Source organism: Loxodonta africana, chromosome 22 (genome assembly GCF_030014295.1).
Source record: "Loxodonta africana isolate mLoxAfr1 chromosome 22, mLoxAfr1.hap2, whole genome shotgun sequence".
Classification (NCBI taxonomy): Eukaryota; Metazoa; Chordata; class Mammalia; order Proboscidea; family Elephantidae; genus Loxodonta; species Loxodonta africana.
Genome location: NC_087363.1, coordinates 9,637,502 through 9,656,680, shown reverse-complemented (window position 1 = coordinate 9,656,680; position 19,179 = coordinate 9,637,502). Strand labels below are relative to the sequence as shown.

General features: G+C 44.6%; 1 protein-coding gene across 7 annotated transcripts in view; it reads right to left on the bottom strand.

Annotated features, from left to right (window-relative positions):
- CADPS (calcium dependent secretion activator) overlaps positions 1–19,179 on the bottom strand; it is a 580,697-nt gene that overhangs the window by 178,829 nt on the left and 382,689 nt on the right. For all 7 annotated transcript variants that reach the window (XM_064274284.1, XM_064274283.1, XM_064274286.1 and 4 more), the window contains 2 exons: positions 16,459–16,525; positions 3,234–3,342 (listed from right to left, as the gene is read on the bottom strand). In XM_064274284.1, coding sequence (XP_064130354.1) covers positions 3,234–3,342; positions 16,459–16,525 — 176 coding nt within the window. The remainder of the gene's footprint in view (positions 1–3,233; positions 3,343–16,458; positions 16,526–19,179) is intronic.

Below are 19,179 nucleotides of genomic sequence, written 5' to 3'. Positions count from 1 at the left end.
TACCCAGCCCATGGACACAGAGTTGGGCTGTAAGCAACAGAGCTGGGCTTCTAACCCAGACTGTCTGGCTCCAGAACTTGTAAGCACTGGGCTATACTGCTGCAGAGCATGAAAAGCAGAGCTTGGCCGAGAGTAATAGCCCTGTGAGGGTTACTGACAAGAATGAAGACTAACTGTGGTGTGAGCAAAGCCAAAGAGAAACAGCTAAAGCAGCTGAAGCAATGGCAACGGTAGCAGCAGAGCGACAGGGAGCACAGAACCTCTGAGAGACAAGGAGACACGCAGGAGAGCAAGAAGGGAGAAAAGCGACAGAATCTTTCCAAAACCAAGAGGGGAAGAGAAAGCAAAGTGAACATCGATATTTGCTGCAAGGGCAGGGGAGTTTTCGGAAAGGCACCATTCCTGGAGACTAAATCTGCAAAATGTGATGTGTGACATTGTATCAAAGCCTGAGGGCCCTCCGTGAAGAACGTGGATACAGTCCCACAGACACCGACCTGTCAAGGATGAGAGGACACGCCCAGGAATGGATGGAGGCAGGCCAAGCGAGGGAGTGGTGGCCAGTTCCCAGGGGAGAGGGACTGGCCTTCCAACGACCCAGATGGACGTATCTTACATATGGTGCTAAAGAGGTCCACACGGAGTTGTGTACGATTAATTCAGTTGCTTGATAAATGGTGTCACCAAATTATTCTCAATTATCTTTTTCTTTGAAGACTTAATTACTTAATATAATGGGAATTGAGATTGTGGCAAATTCTCTGAACCAGACCCAGGGAAAGATAAAGCATCTTCATTTTTTTAGCTTCAAATGGGCAGGCCGTATGGAAAAGTTGCATACAATTATTTACCAATTCCTGAAACTCACACTTCAATGTCCCTCAACAGGCACAAACGTTCGTGCCCGGGTGATCATCTGGACCCCAGTCACATCCCCCACACCTGTGGTAGAGGGGAAAAGTCTACCAGGGTAACTACTTCATAAACATTTCCACCAGAGTAGGAGGTGGACAGATGGACTCAGAGGTTTTTCTCCGCTTGTATGTACACTCACTTTTCAGGGAGAAGTTAAGGATAAAAAAAAAAAAAAAGTTAAGGAGACTTCTCAAATCCATGAAAACCCAAAAAGCCTGTTGCTGTCGAGTCAATTCCGACTCCTAGCAACCACCGTTAAACGTGCATTACTGAGATCTCCAACTCAAACTATACCATGGGTAAGAACCCTCTGAAGGGTTTATTTAAATACACGGATTCTGCCGTCCTCTATTCTGGATCCTGGGTTAGGAGCCGGGCCCAAGAACTTCTATTTTTAACAATTCTGAGTTAGACTTTCCTTAAAACACCTGTAGTATCTTAAACTCCGTTTTACATCAAACATTACTTTGGAAATAAACAGGACTTGGCACATGGAAAGGCACATGGTATTCTCAAGAGCGTAATTGATTGACTTTCCACTTACATCTTTAGTAAAGGAATTTATAAACTATATCCCACGGGATCGAGAAAGAAAAGAAGCTTTTAAAACATGTACAGTTACCCCCTTTGCATATAGATGGAAAACTTTCTCCCCCCACCGTAACTTAGGAAGAGAAATTCGCTTTCATTTCATACGATAACCACTAGAGCCTTGTTGTAGCTGCACACTTAGCTCCGTTTCAGTGCGAGTGCCCGAGAGGGGGTGTGGATTACACCCGTGATCCCAGCTCCACCGTCAGCAGTCAGGTGCAGCCCTTCAGCCTCATGGAAGCTCAGCTTCTTCATTTACAAGATGGGATTGTAACCCCGGCCTATCTGCTCTGTGAGATTGCCGAGAAGACCAAATGCACTCACGTAAAGGAAAATGAGTTGCAAACTGGCTTAAAAGGAGTTATTATCATAAAATCCTACTGTTTTTCCTTCTCTTATCGTTTTTCCACTTAAATATCTACAGTTAAAATGTAGGTATTAGGAAAGACTGAATCTGTTTCTTTGGTGGAAACCCAATGATTTAAGAACAGAGGATGTCCTAAGGGTTGGGTTTTAATGTAGGAGCTACACCTCGCTGTGAAACGTTGTGTGAAATTGTTTGCCTCAAGCTTGTAGGTTCTATTCACAAGGGGGTTTCCAGGCAGAGCTTCCAACTCACGCCTTAAGTGGTCAGCTCTGGCCAATGCAAACTGCAAATAGAAGGCCAAGGGCCTGGGGCTGGCCCATGCCACTCTGGGCTGGCCCATGCCACTCTGGGCTGGGATTCTGAGGGCACTGATTTTCCTCGGGGACTGGACTGAAGGCTGTCCCTGTCACACCTTTTCAGGTTAACACCCCATCTTCTCTCGAACTCGGTTTTTTTCTTTTATGTGTATTTTGTTGCATGTGGAAGAGCAATATGTGAGTAGAAAAAAAAGGTTTTGGGCCAAATAATGCAGTATGGTTGGAAACGCTTCCCCTGCGCAGATCTGGCATAGAAACCAACTTCTCTGGGAGAGGGCTGCTGGTGCCTGCGGTTCATTAATATGCTGAAATGATTTCACACACACACACACACACACACCCATTTTGAAGGTTGTTTGAGACTGATTTCTATTCATTTTTTGGGGAAGAAGATAAAATGGGTGGGGGGAGAGGTGTGAGGGGACAGGATGTAGAACTTAGGCAGTGTGGAGAACTTACAGGAAATACCAGCATTTGTGTGGTCTCTTAGTTACACGAGGCTTAGGAGCTTGGATGTCTATGCTTGTAGACTGATACCTTCTCTGGGGAAAAAGACATTTAGGTAAGTCTTTCATTTTTAAATGCCAGGAGCCAACCTTATCAGCTCCTGAGTTATAGTCAGGAGATATGGAGGTACAGGGCAGCCTCCCTTGGTCTCACACACATTTTATCTGTCAAGCCCAGATACCACTGGGGAAAACAACACACATGCATGCACACACGTCACTCCCGGTTCATGTACAGGACATTCTTTTCAGCATTCTAAGGTGAGTACATACTTGGTGCAGGCATTTGGCTAGCCCCTTATATGGGTATGTAAAAGAAAAACATCCTACGGATTCTTTTTGCACTTAAGCCAGTGGATCCCTTGACTAAAACCAAAGATTTTGGTCTGAATGGCTATGAATCTACCAGAATGGAAACTCTTTTAAGATCAGGGACGGTGCCTGGCACAGAGTGAGCATTCAACAAATATTAGTTGATTGTTGACCTGGGGAAGTGAAGAGTCTTGTGGGTTCGGGGCCTTGAGGGTGGGCGGGTACCTGGCTGGGGGTCAGTGTAATCCACGGTGTAGCCATCCAGTTGTAGAAGCTCCTGGGGCTCTGCTTTTTTCTCCCTGTAACTGCACATGGCGAACGTGTACTGACTGACCTGGGGAGGCAAAGCACAGATGCGAGGTTAGTCCCTTAGAAAGTCCCCAGAAATCTTCCCCAAGAAACCTCCCCACCAACCACATCCTCTTCCTTGAGCCCTTGGACTCAGTAGATGGTTCAAACTGAGTTTTACCACCTCTTGGCTGTGTGACTTTGTTACTTGGCTGTGTTACTTAACCTCTCTGGTCCTCTATTACCTCAACTATAGCCTGGGAATAATCACAGAACCAACCCCATTGTGGTTTATAGTGAGGATCCAATGAGTTCACAAGTGGAGGCATTTAGAATTGGTTTCCGTAAGTTATTTATTCCAATATTACCATTTTCGCTGTTATTGTTGTAAATGGTTAAACTGTAAGTAATTGCTTATATTGTAGCTGGTAAAACAGAGGGTCAGCAAAAAAGAGGAAGACCCACAACGAGATGGATTGACACAATGGCTCCAAAGATGGACTCAAGCGTAACAAAGATAGCGAGGATGGCACAGGACTGGGCAGTGTTTCGTTCTGTTGTACTTAGTGTCACTGAGTCAGAACGACTCGAAGGCACCTACCAACAACAACATAAGAAATTGCTATTTTTGTAGGTCAAAACTGGCTGGATATGGGTGATTTTATAAGTTCTAGCTAATATTACTACTGCCCTGGCTGAGAGCACCAACCTGCAGAGACACAGCAGGCCTTCTGGTCTTACGGGAGGGAAAAGAAACATATTTATTTACATTCTAACTTTTTTTTTTTTACTAGCATTTTATTTTTGGAGGCCAGTGGCATTGACTTACACATTTTTGGGTTTCCCACCCCCACCGTAAGAGCGCTTTTGGTTCCTTCATCTCAGACAAGTGCAGAGTGACAGACACACTGTCACAAATGATGAGTGCTCGGTCGCTGGGTGCCAATCACAGTAGGATGATCCTCAGCCCCCGACGGCACGACCGCCCTCCCTGCCTCCTAAATGGCAGCCCCTCACTCTGCCGAGGCACCATCTGCCTGACGTGGCACCACTGCCCAGGCCAGGTGGCGCTCACACTGCAGGCTGCCCCCAGGACCGTGGTGGCTCCTCCCAACCCAGTGTGTGTACTTGGCGTCTCCACATCTGGCTTGTCTGCATGGAGCCCGTGGGAGGGCAAGCAGCCTCTCAGCTCTGGGCTAAATCTCATGGGCGTTCTTACCATCCACAGATGTCAAAGGTCTCGGCAAAGGGTGCCACGTCCCTCACGCTCTATTTCCCTTTATTAAAAGGGACATTTTCCAACTGACTTTTGACCCCACCTTTTTAGTCTACTTCTCCATGGTGCAATTTGCCTCCTCCCCCACCTTTTTTTAAAAATGGAGATAAGACATTGGCTGACTCTGGCCCCCGTAAGGATCTCCTGTGGCCAAAGTCCCAGGCGACCAGAGGTCCACGGAAGAGTGATTCGTGGTTGATCTATCTGCTGCTGCCCCCTGTCGGTTCCTGAGGAGAACTGTATTTCCCAGCTCAGGTTTCTTTTTCATGCATTTGGCAGGCAGAACCTGCTCTCTGTACTGCAAGACCTTAATGGGCTTGGAGGAAAACGTGAGGCCGGATCAATTAGAGTATTTCCACAAGTGTATGAGGAAGGCTTTAATTCTTTGTAGTAAGCAGAATGATCAATAACAGCCTCTTTAAAAAGGAGGGTTAAGAGTGCAAGCTGGGGTGGTCAGGTAGGTCTGGGACCCCATCCCAGCTCTGATTAGCTGTCACCGCCATGAGCTCCCGAATCCTCATCCGTACAGTGAGGATGATAAAGACACCGGCATCTTGTTGTCGCTGGGGGACTGGCTGAGCATGTAACAGGCTTAACACAGTGTGTAACATGCACACAGCAAACACTCAGTGTACGTACCGAGGTAAGCAACTTCCTTGTGTCTGGTGCTAACATTCTAATATACAGTAACTCAGTTCTTTTTTTTTTCCTCATGTATATTTGTCTGCTAGATTATAAACCCTTTAAAGTCAGGGCGAGGGAGTCATACTTCTTGGTTGTATTTCCATCCCCATAAGCAGAATATACCATAGTGAATCCATCGCTGTCAAGCCTATTCTGACATGTAGAGACCCTACAGGACAGAGTAGAACGGCCCCATAGGGTTTCCAAGGCTGTAAATCTTTACAGAAGCAGACTGCCACATCTTCCTCCCACGGAGTGGGTAGTGGGATCAAATCGCCGGCCCCTTGGTTAGCAGCCAAGCACGTTAACTGCTGCACCATACCATAGTGGGCACTCACTAACTGAGTCTGATTGGTTCTAGAAAGTTAAGTAGAAGATGCACAGTCCATTAAGGCTGTTTCTCTTCCCCACAGTTTACATACGCTACTCCAAGCGTAGGGACAGCCTTTCCCAACCTGTTACTGGTCCTCTGGATAATGGATTCCCCATGGCCCCCAACATGATCACAGAAGTTGCTGGAACAGTTGACATCATATCATTGGTTAATGTGATTAGTCAAACTAATAGAGAGTTGCTCATATTCACTTGATATCAGACAAACACCACAACAGGAAAATGTTATTTCAAGATTCATGCATTTACTATTACCGCCTGGTTTGGGCTTTTTGATTTTTCCTTTTCTAGCTTAGCTGCTTGCTTCTTAGAGTGCTGTACGCTGCTGCCCTCTTCTGGCTACCCTGCTGAAGCTTTGGGCTGAGATAAACTCGAGTTGGCTCGTGAGAAGGAGCACTGGTGGTGCAGTGTTTAAGCGCTCGGCTGCTAACTGAAAGGTTGACAGTTTGAACCCGCCAGCCACTCCGCAGGAGGAAGATGTGGCAGTCTGCATCAGCGGAGGTCCACAGCCTTGGAAGCTGTGTGGGGCTACTCTGTCCCATAGGGCCACTGTGAGTCAGGACTGACTTGACGGCAGTGGGGTTTTGGTTTGGTTTATTAGAAGCATTTTAATTTAATACTTGGCAACTTACTTTAGGAAATAAAGGAGGGGAGAAGAAATTATTTCTTGTAGAGTAATTCTAATCATTGCAAATTATTTGGGGAACTCCCATTTTTCTAGGGTGCTCACAGGGTAGAGGAGGGGGAAGAGCCAAGATTTGGGTACTTTCGTTACTTTCTAACACTTCCACAAGCCCTCACCAAGTGAAACGTATTTCCAAGGAAATGCAGGTTTCCGTGCCACAGGAGAATTCTACCTAAACTGTATTTCTATAAAAAGTTAACGAGACAGTAGTAGCTGTTCTAATAACGGCGTGAAAACGCAAGCCTAGAGTACAAGTGAGAAGTCAGAAAGGCGGCCGTCCCTGTTAGAGAAGCGGGGCTAGAAACCACAGGCATCTAGTGACCTCACATTGCCAGCAGATCCCTGAATGTGCGCTTTCAAGGAAGGGCTTAAAGGGCTAGGCTTTTTGCACCATTGGGATTTTCAGCTGGTAGGCACCTTATGGGATGATGTGAATGGGCTGTTGGGGCTTCTGAGGGCACGGTCTTGAAGATTTTGTTGAAATGGTGACCGAACCTCAGATACATGGTGCCTTTTCTAATTCTCTTGTTCTTCTTAGCTGCCTTTGAGTTGGTCCCGACTCATGGTGACCCCACGCACGATGGCAGGAAATGCCGCCTGGTCCTGCACCACCTCTGTCATTGGTTGTAGATTGGACTGCTGTGACCCACAGAGGTTTCATTGGCTGATTTTTGGAAGTAGATCACCAGGCCTTTGTTCCTTGCCAACCTTGTCATCCTCATAGCAACACTACTGACAGACAGCTGGTGGCTGCTTAACGCGAGGTGCATTAGCCAGGAGGCCAACCTGGGACTTCTGCATGGAGGGTGAGAACTCCACCAATGAACCACCACTGCCCCCTTTCTAGCTCCAGGTCTGAGATCAGACAGGAAATCCCTAGCTCACTCCCAGCCACATCTTTAAACTAAGGACGAGGTTTTTCAAAGAGTGGCCTGTGGCCATTATTAGACTGGTTGGAGAGGGGGTTGTAAATATGCAAATTATCTGAGTCAGAGCAACTGAATCAGATTCTCAGCCTAGGGTGAGTCTCGGAGTCTACATTTTTCATGATTTTCCTAAGTGATTGTTAATGCACACTGAGGCTTGAGAACCACGATTTTAACACAGGAGCCCTAGTGGCACAGTGGTTAAGAACTTGGCTACTAACCAAAAGGTCAGCAGTTTGAATCCACCAGCTGTTCCTTGAAAACCCTATGGGGCAGTTCTACTCTGTCCTACAGGGTTGCTATGAGTTGGAATTGACTCGACTGTAATGGGTTTATTTAACATATGAGGAGCCTTGGTGGCATAATGGTTAAGCACTTGGCTGCTATCAGAAAAGATGGCTGTTTGAACCCACCCAGACGCTCTGTGGGAAAAAGACCTGGCTATCTGCTCCATAGAGATTATCTGCTCCATAGAGATTACAGCCCAGACAGACCTAGTAGGGGGGGTTCTACTCTATCACATGAGGTTGCTATGAGCTGGAAGTGACTTGATGGTACCTAACCAACAACAACAAATTTTAACGTATAGGAACTGCCTGGACCATCTAGAGCCATTAGAACTCAGGTTGTTCTTAAGTTCCAATTGTATCTAGCCTGGGGTCTAATGATGAGAGAAGAGGATCAGTCTTTCTTGTCCCTGGATCTTCCCTCCCCAACTCCCAGCAGGCATGGGAGACACGCAACTAATAACACAATGCATTTTGTCTAAATCTCCTTCCATATCTTTACTATTGTTTTTTGAGAATGACTCGGCTGTTATCGTTACTGAACCCTGGCCACTAGCCCTGGAGTTCACATACATACATTTTAGAAGAGAATTCTTTACTCAGGGCAGATGGATGATTGCTTGATTGATTCAACAAATACTTAGGTAGTATGCTTGGTGCTGGGACTGTAAAGATGTACAAAATCAGACATGACTCCTGCCCACATGCTTAGTGGGAAGGCAGATATTAATACCATTATCTGAGAAATGTGTTATTTTATAGTGATAAGCATTAAAAAAAGAGGCGTAAGGTACGGATTGACACAGTGGCTGCGACAATGGGCTCAGCATAGAAACCGTGATGAGGATGGCGCAGGACCGGGCAGTGTTTCCTTCTGTTGCATACAGGGTCACTATGAGTAAGAGCCAACTCGATGGCACCTAGCAACAAAAGGGTACCGTAAAAGCTTGGAGGCTCAGTCTAGTTGGGGTGGGTGGGAAGGGTTTCCCGGTAAAGCACTGGCTGACTGGCCCCCCCAACATCTGAGAATGGAGAACATTTTCATGTGTGAAGCACAACAGTTCTGGGGATTAAGCATCATATTTAATGCAATGTGACTGCAAATGAGGGATCATTGAGGTTAGGTCCCAGGTTTCTGGTGGACACTGACATGAAGGCCGTTTCGCCGAGTGGAAAAAGAACAAGTTTTAGAGCTCTACAGACCTGGGTATGATTCTCTTTCTAGTTGCACGACTCTGGAGAGCTCAGTTAACATTTCTAGGACTCAGTTTTATTATCTGTAGATGGGATGACGTGAACATCTGTGGGCCATTTCTTACGTTTCCATGCTGAGCGTTTATTTTCCTCTGGCACCTGAATCCTGATTTTCCTTGGGAAACCATCCTCTTCCCACTTACAGTACCTGTGGTTTGTGTAGGGCTAACCCCTCTAGCTGGAGGTAGGGTGGGTGGAGCTTGTGACCTAGGCCTGGCCAACTGGCTTACATCTTCTTGACTGCAGTGACTGGTGCAGGGATAGGCACATGACAACGTTCGACCAATGAAAGCTCAGCCAGGGCCTCTAGTAGAACTACCAGAGAAGAGAAATTTTCTTCTCTCTAGGGTTGTTGAGCTGTGGTCAGCCTTGAACCACTAGCATCCACCATGTAGAGAGAGCCTGCCTGAGGGTGAAGTCAGCTCAGAGGAAAGTGCAGGCACAAGATTATAAACACAAAGACTGTGTAGTGAGGACTTTGTCTAAGCCCTGGGCCTAACCATGCCGGAAGGCTCTTTAGCTAAATACTAATTTCATTTACTGACCTATACAATTGTTCCCTTTTTAAAACTGAAGCTAGTCTGGGTTGATTTTTGTCCTTTGTAACTAGAACATAAATATAAATGCCCTTTAGAGCAATTGTGAAGTTGAGAGGGAAAAATGAACATTTATTCAGTTATAAATCACTCAAGTACTTATACTTACTACGATTCATTTTTGTGGTTAGCTTATTTTAATATTGTGTTCCCAGGTGGCTACTGGTGAATTCCAAGACATTTTTTATATGATCTGGTACTATTTTACCTCTTTCAGATTCAGTGACTTTTCTGAAAGCTGGGACAGTCAGAGTTTTTAGTCATTATACTCTTTAGAAAATCAGAAGCACAGGATATGGTTCCATCTGACGTAAGGCAGTTGTGTTCCAGAACAGTCTATACACACATTTCTCTTTGTACACCATTCTCATCTCCGTGTGTGGACTCATGGAAGGTACTTGGAGTTAGAAAACCTGGGTTCACATTTCACGAATTGTTCACCTTGAACAAGTCACTAAGCTCTCTGAATCTCAGTTTCTTCCATTGTAAAATGGGGATAAAACTTGCTCTCGCTGTGGTTTAAAGAGGTTCCGAAGACCAGCTGGACAAACACCCTGTAAACTTTAAAGTGACCTTATAAATATAAGGGATTATTAGTGTTTTAGAGGAACCACACAGTATTATAGCTCACATGGTGCTAAAATGGAGGAAAAAGTCCTCAGAAGTATTTTGGCCAAAGACCAATCAGGAAATGATTTTGGCCAGAAACCTTTTGGTCATAGAAGAAAAATACTTTTGAAATAAAAAGATAGAGGTGAGACATCTAGCCTGGGAAGGTGATGAGTGGGCCTGCTTTCCTTCCTCCCCAGGTGGGGCATTCAGATTTCAAGGGGAACTCTATGGAACTGACACCTGTATCATTAGCATTGGTTTGGTCCCTGTGATGGTTGTGAGCCAACTTGTCTGGGCCATGACTCTCAGTAGTTTAGCAGTTATGAAGTAGTTTGGCAGTTGTATGATGTTGTGATCGCTTCCATGATGAGATCTGATATAATGTGATCACCTCCATAATGGCATCTGCTGTGAGTAGCCAATCAGTTGAAATCAAGGAGTTTCCTTGGGTGTGTGGCCTGCATCAAATGTAAGTGCATGTTCTGGCAGGGCTTATGGGCTTTTGCTCACTCTGGACTCTGCAGCTGGCTCCTGTTCATCTGACCTCCAGTTCTTGGGATGTAAGCTAGCAGCTTACCTACAACCTTGCCTGCTGATCTTGCAATCAGTCGATCTTCACAGCCTGTGAGCAAGAGCCCATCTCTCTGACCTACCGATCTTGGGTTCACCACGCCCTATGGCTAAGTGAATCAGGAGAAGCCTCCAGCCTGACCCACGGACTTGGGACATTCCAGCCTCTACAACCACGTGAGCCATTTCCTTGATATAAATCTCTCTCTGTATATATTTATACACTTTACTGGTTTTGCTTCTCTACAGAACCCAGCTAAGACAATCTCACTAGAGTTAGTAATAGTAATAATCATTGTGTTGGTCTTTACCACGGCCCCTGGCATTTAGAATGAGTTTATTCAGCAAATTCTCAACTTGGTCACTGTGGACGCATTTCCCCTTAATCCTTGGCTAAGCTCTGTGGCCCTGCTCGCAGGGCATACGCTGGAATCTCCAGGAATGCATCTGAGGAGGCTTTATCATGCCATTTGCATCTAATCTTCTGTTTAGGTCCCCTGATGCTCGGCTGCATGGAGAACAGAAACTCCACGGAGGGAATACGAACCTTCGTTTTAAAAGGGACAATGACCTGTAAGGCAGCGTTTCTCCAAAGGTGGTCTCTGGACTACCTGCATCAGTATCTCCTAGGGTGCTTGGTAAACATACAGAGTCCTGGGCCCCACCCCGGACCTACTGCATCAGAAGCTTCTGGGTGGGGCCTTGGAATCTGCATTTTAAGTAACACCTGATGCAGGTGGTTTAAGCCCCCACTCGGAGAACATTGTCTCGGTGTGCAGGGACATTCCACAACGGCTTCATTCCCTTCGCAGTCGGTGGGGCAGGCTCTGGGCACGTGCGTAATAATCTTAGCCCTTATCCTTAAAAATGGGAATCGCTGCTTTGGTTCAACACCCTCCTGAGGATGCCCTTTGCCCCTGGCTAGCAGCACTGAAAGGAAGTCTCACCTGGGGAGAATTTTAATGGTTCTGCATTAGCGAGAGAGAAAAAAGCGGGCGTGTGTGTGAGAGAGTGAGCACATGTGTGTTTGAGAGAGAAAAAAACTGAATTGAATTGGGCAGGGGGATTAGCGTTGGATATGTTCTCTCCCTCTTAGGTTTTTCAAACAAGCTTCCTGGCATATAAATCTAATGGAATTCATAATTGTGCTGGAAATTATGTATTGCCAACACTGTATAAACTACACTCCACAAGAGACCTAACATCTGAATGGAAAGGAACAAAACATGGTTAAGTGGCTTGTATACACTTTCTACCTGGTGGCTTTCACACTGTCTTCCACAGAAGTCTCTCTGAGGCTGCCTGGGGAGAGGGGCAGCCTTCAGGGCATCTGCCCCCTTGCCCCTTTCCTCTACCCACTGCAGATTTGTGGAGCTCCTGTTTCCACTTTGGCACTCTGCGTTCCACTGTAAGAGTTTGGTGGCTAAAAACCAAAAAACCAAACCCAGTGCAGTCAAGTCGACTCCGACTCATAGCGACCCTGTAGGACAGAGTAGAACTGCTCCACAGAGTTTCCAAGGAGCAGCTGGTGGATTCAAACTGCCGACCCTTTGGTTAGCAGCCATAGCACTTAACCACTACTCCATGAGGGTTTCCCTGATGGCTAAACGGAGGCTGAAAATTGTCTGTATGTGCCACTGAGTTCAGCGCTGCATGCGGCTGTCGGACACCACTGGGCACTAGCGGACCGCCTCGTTTTCTTCAGACAACCTGGGGCATTTCTGCTTTCCCTGAATTGGGGCCGGGATTGGTGGCCTTGAACTTCTCTCCTGCAACTATGTTGTTATTGGGGTTGTTTTGGAAGGGATGAGTTTTTCTTTATCATTTTGGTGAAGCATCTCTAAATGTCATTACTTACATAGTGGAGAATAAGCAATGGAAAGAATCATGAAATGACCCAGTATTTCTTATACTGGACATCAAAATTGCTTTTAGAAGTTGTCGTGAATTGACAAGCTTGCACACAGAAGCCCTGAATTCTCGTGTCAGCTCCCCATGACCTTTGCGGTCATGGCACTGTCAAATCCCCCCTGCAGACCACAGGGGCTGCCAAGGGAGGAATCTGATACAGGCTAACAGAAAGTTTAATTTGGGGATTGATTTACCTAACGTGCCTCAGTGGCTCCTTAATGTTAATGGTAACCACATGTACATGAAAGCTGATCACTGAGAAACCTCATGAAATCCTGCAGATCTTCTCTTCTGCCCTTCCAGGAAAGATGCTGATCTTTGGATGGGCTGTGTAGTCTTATGGTTTTCAGAAGTAAGCACATGTGTGCACACACACAGGCACACACACAGCAATTGCTGTTGAGTCGATTCCAACCCAATGTGTGTCAGAGTAGAACTGTGCTCCATAGGGTTTTCAATGGCTATAACCTTTCAAAAGTAGCCCTTTCTTCTGAGAAGCTTCTGGGTGGGTTTGAACCGCCAGCCTTTCGGTTAGTAGCCGAGGGCTTAATGGCTTGCATCACCCAGGGACTCCTAGAAGTGAGCTCAGAGCTTCCTTTTTGGCTATGGTATGATTCTCACCTTGTGTTGGTTGAAGGCTCAGTGTAAAGGTCTTAAAACAAATGAGTTCCAGTCGCACTGCCTAAACCACGTCACTGTCTCCTTTTCAGCTCAGCCCGTACTGTATAGACATGGCTTCATGGATATTTCCTCTTGTTTCTTCCTGAAGACTGTTTCCCCCTAAAATCTCTTCCACAGTAGGTCAGCTACTTCTCCAAAGTATTTGGTGATTTTGAAAATTATCAGAGAGGGGTTGTGTGTCTAGTGGAGCAACAACTGGCTATCTCACAGGGAGGGGCTCCATATCATCTCAAAGGACTGCTTGTCCTACTTCTTCTGTGAAGTTGTCACCGGCCACTTTCCAGAACACACCATGTCTCCTTTATCAGACCATCAAAGGCACTGCCTGTGTTCTTTCCCTTCCTTTTCCTTCTTTCTTCCACCAAACATTTCCTGAAGGTCTGTGCGGGACACTGGGCTACAGGGTGTGTGTGTGTATGTGGTGGTGGTGGTGGGTGGGGGAAGGGTAGGTACACAAAGATGTACCAGAAACAGAACTGGCACTTAAATCAGGTGCCAGTCTATTAGCGGAGGTCAGGGACGCTCACATTCTAAGAGAGGATGCAATGCTAAGTGCAATGAGAAGCACCAGGTGGGGAGAACCCGCCATAATTCAGTACTGTCAGCACCGTCTCTTCAGTGCATCTCCTCTCTCCCTTTAGAGTGTACTGTCTTTAGAATGGACAGCAGTTCTATTTTCCTGCCCATCAACCATTCCCCCTTCTGGTAACAGCATCCTGATTTCTGCATTGGAAACAGCTCAGTGAGACTGTCAATCAAGCTGCCACACTCTGCCCCCACTTAAAAGTTGGGTGCATGACCCAAGTTGGACTAATCCAATTCTCTTTTCCTGAACCTTGGCAATTGAGAGGAGTGATGCAAGGAGAGAAGATGGTCAGAGTCGAGTCTGTCCTATGACGAAAGTGAAGATCCTGGCCATGGTCCCACCACTTGGATCTCTGGAGCTGCTCTGGGTCCTGCTCTTAACAAGGGTGGTCACTGAGCTTTTTCACCCATCAGATAATCCACCTCTAGAGTGTCCCAATGCATTCATTATTCTTTTGCCTAAATTTGCCTGAGTCTGTTCCTGTTGTTTGCATCTAAAGAACTCTAACCGATACCCTTCTGGACAGGCCTCTTAGTTCTTCTCTTCATCCTATCATTGTGCCCTACACAAATAGGTGCTCAGTAAGTATTGGCCAGTTGAGAGTTTGAGGGAAGGTATCTCAGGATGAAATGTCTTCTGTTGTTTGGCTGTGGATTATATTGGGGGGGGGGCAGCATTCCAAAGTTTTCCTCTTGGCTGATTTACCTTTAAGTTCTGTTGTAGCCCATAATGACAATGAAAGCAAGAACTACCTCTTGCTTACAGTCAGAGAGATGAATTTTGCTTTAATGGCACAGCAGAGACCTGGGTGTATATGTAGAAGGTCTAGTCTTAGAAGCTCAGGGTTGGTGGAAGTTTCAAGGTCATTGAGACCTAAGAGCCAAAAAGAAAAAAACCAAACCCGTTGCTATCAAGTCAATTCCAACTCATAGTGACCCTACAGGACAGAGTAAAACTGCCCCATAGGGTTTCCAAGGAGTGGCTGGTGGATTCAAACTGTCGACCTTTTGATTAGCAGCCGAGCTCTTATCACTGTGCCACCAGGGCTCCAGAGACCTCAGAGGGAGTGGCTTTCTAGTGAGGTTTTGGAATTGGTAGCACTCTCAGTAACAGTCACTGCTTATGGCCAACATGTTAACCCAATAAGCACCTTCCTCACTAAGTTATAAGTTGACACCCTTAGTGACATCTTTCAGAGTATAAATTCAAATTTTTCAAATTAAGCTATAGTTTAAAATGCTCTAGTACAGCCTACAAATTAATAAAAGCCAATGGCAAATTCCTTTGTAAACTGCAAACCGGATTCAAAAAACAAATTCCAAAAAATGTCTTTTTAAGGACATGTACTACTATTTCCAGTATTTTTTTTTTTTTTTTTTAGAGACACACTCAAGAAAGCAAAGATACCACTAATATGATACTAACATGCTATTGGAGTCCCTGGATGGCAGAAACAGTTAAGCGCTCAACTGTTATCCGAAAGGCTGGCAGATTAAACCCACCCAGAGGTGCCTCGGTAGGTAGGCCTGGAGATCTCTTTCTTGAAAACGCCATGGGGCAGTTCTACTCTGCACACACGGGGTTGCCATGAGTCGGAATCAACTTGATGACAACTAACAATAAAAACAGTAATGTCTTATTAGTATCTATATCTGCATCTGTATAAACACAGGTGCGCCTGGCGGCATTGTTAATAACAGCCCTGACTGGGGAAGTCTCGAAATCTGACCCAAGAGGCAAACTCTCTAGGCACTAGAGCCAGAGCTGCGCGTGCAAACGTGGAAGAGTGTCCACAAGAATTTGAGTGAAAAGAGCAAGCTGCACAACGACATGAGGAGTTTGACTAGCTGTGGTTAAAAAATAAAAGTTATTCCAGGCTGTTAAAGGTGCTTACGGGAGCTTGGTTAAGATGTTTGGAAGCCTCAAGCACCAAGAAGAGTGGGGTGCTTCCCACAGGTAACTCAAAACCAAACATACTAAACAATCACATGTTGCCGTTGTTGTTAGGTGCCGTGAGTTGGTTCCGACTCACAGTGACCCTATGTACAAAAGAACGAAACACTGCCCGGTCCTGAGCCATCCTTACAATCGTTGTTATGCTTGAGCCCACTGTTGCAGCCACGGTGTCAATCTACCTCATTGAGGGTCTTCTTCTTTTCTGCTGACCCTGTACTTTGCCAAGCATGATGTCCTTCTCCAGGGACTGATCCCTCCTGACAACATGTCTAAAGTATGTAAGACGCAGTCTTGCCAAACAATCACATAGATGCAAAAAATCCAACTAAGTCCTGATTTTTTCTCATGATGACGATCTGTGTGATGGCCTTCAGAAACACCAGATTCATACAGAACAATTCCAGTGTCCCTCCTTCCCTAATTCAGCATGTGCTGTCTCCGTCTCTGGGGTTCTCCATCTCTGTCCAGGGCACAATAATGAGCATGCATTAACATTTTAATTATGACATGTTACTAAAAAAGAAAAGAAGCACAAGGGAGCCCTCTAGGGTACTGGAAATTGTCTACATCTTCCTCTGAATGATGGTTACACAGATATGTATGTGATATGCAAAAATTCATTGAGCTAAATGCTTAAGCTTTGTGTACTTTATGTAAGTCATCCTTCAATTGAAAACATTAATTAATCCTATCAAATCTTTAATACTAATGGATTGTAATGCTTATATTAGAGTTGAAGAGTTACCTGAACCAATACAAAAAACCTTTTCTTCCATCTCTTCCACACATTCTTACCGATGGCCCATAAATACCTAAGGGAAAGGAAAAAGACCAGAGCAGCGTTAACGCTTGTTGAGTGAGTGTACCATTTAGCATGCTTTACCATGGAGCTTGGTACCCATAAACAAGTAAAGGCACATGGCTTGGACCGAAAGCAAATCTCGGCACTGTAAAGTTGAGGAAATGGAATGGCAGGCATGGTTCACTTCAGCTTAGAGAAGGAATTGTGTCCCATCATGGAACTTAGATTCCTCGACTGATTGCAGGAAGTACCTTGGAAAATGCTACTTGGGGAATTAATCTGCATATGTGCTAAAAGTCTTCAGGGTAGGGAAGCTCCTGAAAGGTACTGCACAAGACGGGAAAAAAGTGCTAAATCTCACAACTCCAATTCTTTCACCTCTTGTCAGGTCTCATTCAGGAAAATCTTCACTTTTTTTTGCTATAATTCTGGCAAATACTGATATATTACAGGGAGGAAAGTTTCAGGTCAATATAGGAAATTCCGCCTACTCCTTCCTTCCTAAAATGCTCTTCTGTTCGTGGAAGTTCATCTTTATATAGAAAAGTTTAAAACAGAAAAATGAAATAAAAAGAAGGGTTAAGAAAGACAGGCATAGCTTAAAGCTGTCTGGAGATTTTAAATCAGTATTACTAACCCACTCATGAATTACGCCACTAGCCTTGTGGATTGTTAGATGGAGAGCTGGCACTGATTAAGGAAGAGAGGCTGGCAGCTCAGGCCGACCACACCAAGCACAGGGGAGATCTGGTCATACTTGGCCGACCAGACCAAGCACAGGGGAGATCTGGTCATACTCCAACGCATTCAGTGATCAGCTTCCAGAACTGGCTGTATCTGCCACACATCAGAAACTAACTATAGAATTTTCAAGTACACACTTCACCTAGAATCAGACAGAATTTCTGTTTTGGAACATAATGAAGACTGCAACTAGTTGAAATTTACACTGTTTGGCAAATTTCAGGGGCTCTTAGGAGTGCCTGGTGACAACAATCTACTCCCGTCCTCAGGACTCATCCTGGGTCCTTCTGTTTCCTCATCCTTATTCCCAACCACCAAGTGCCACTGATAACACCGCCTGGAAAGTTCTTTAATCTGCTCAGTCTGTCCAGTTCACACCTCCACTATTCAGTCTCAGACCACATTTTTACTTCCATGGACGACTACAGAGGAGCTGCTTAACTGGTTTCAGGGACACAAGAATGATTTCATCATTCTGAGATGGATGAAATTCTGGAGGAGGGGCTCTCTGAGCCATTAAAACTGATACGAAAAGAGTTCGCTTCTTATTTCCCAATTACATAGACCGTGCTATTCTGCTTTAGTTGAAATCCTTCTGGAAACGAGATTACTCATCTTATTCTTTGATTTCAAGTGCAAATAATATATTATTATCAACATTTTCATTTTCTCTCTCTTACATAATGTAACAGCCCTTTTCTAGTATCTTTCATACAGTCCTACCCACTTAAAAAATTTTTTTTAATATAATATATTATTATCAACATTTTCATTTTCTCTCTCTTACATAATGTAACAGCCCTTTTCTAGTATCTTTCATATAGTCCTACCCACTTAAAAAATTTTTTTTAAATATAATATATTATTATCAACATTTTCATTTTCTCTCTCTTACATAATGTAACAGCCCTTTTCTAGTATCTTTCATACAGTCCTACCCACTTAAAAAAAAATTTTTTTTTTTTTTTTTAAATCTATAAAACAGAGAGTGATTGAAGAATAGGCAAAGTCTCTTGGTCTCAAATTCTCCCTTGCCATTAAAAAAAAATAATCAAACCCTATCATGTCATCCTATCATGTCTTTTCCCTGCTGAAACCCCTTCCATGGGTCTCCCCTGCCCACAGAAGGGTACCCCAAACTTGGGCCACTTGCATTCTACTTTCATGATTTGACCTATATCTGTCCACTTGTACTATGATTAACTTGTTATTTTTTCTTTAAATTGACTTACTTAAAATGAATAAATTTACTTTGAAAGGAAACTTTATATTATGACAAAAAAATTTTTTTTTTATATATTATAGGCTTGATAAACTACTTATATATTATGTAACACATTAAAAAGCATATGTAACTTTTTTGGGGGAGCATGGAAATTTTAATGAAAATAGTAGCAATCTATTTTTAATGATCATGTTACATCTAAAATGATTTTTTATTTCTTAACAAAGCAAGGCTGAAGTTTATAACGAAGTTAGTGCACACATTAATCATTAATTGTTGGCAGCTGTCAATTTCTAGACAAACTTTTCTAACTTGCCTAAACAAGCGTGTCTGTCCTGATCATTATACGCTCCTCGCTCTTTTCTTTCTTTCTTATTGCACTTTAGATCAAGGTTGACAGAACAAACTAGCTTCTCATTAAACAGTTAGTACACATATTGTTGTATGACATTGGTTAACGACCCCATGACATGTCGATACTCTCCCTTCTTGACCTTGGGTTCCCTGTTGCCAGCTTTCCTGTCCCCTTCTGCCTTCTAGTCCTTGCCCCTGGGCTGGTGTGCCCCTTTAGTCTCGCTAAACTTTGTAACTAACATATGTTTGTCTGTACGTCACTAAAATGATCTTGTACCATCAGTGGACATCGTTGGGTGATGCAAACGGTTAAGTGTCCAGCTGCTAACCAAAAGGCTGGT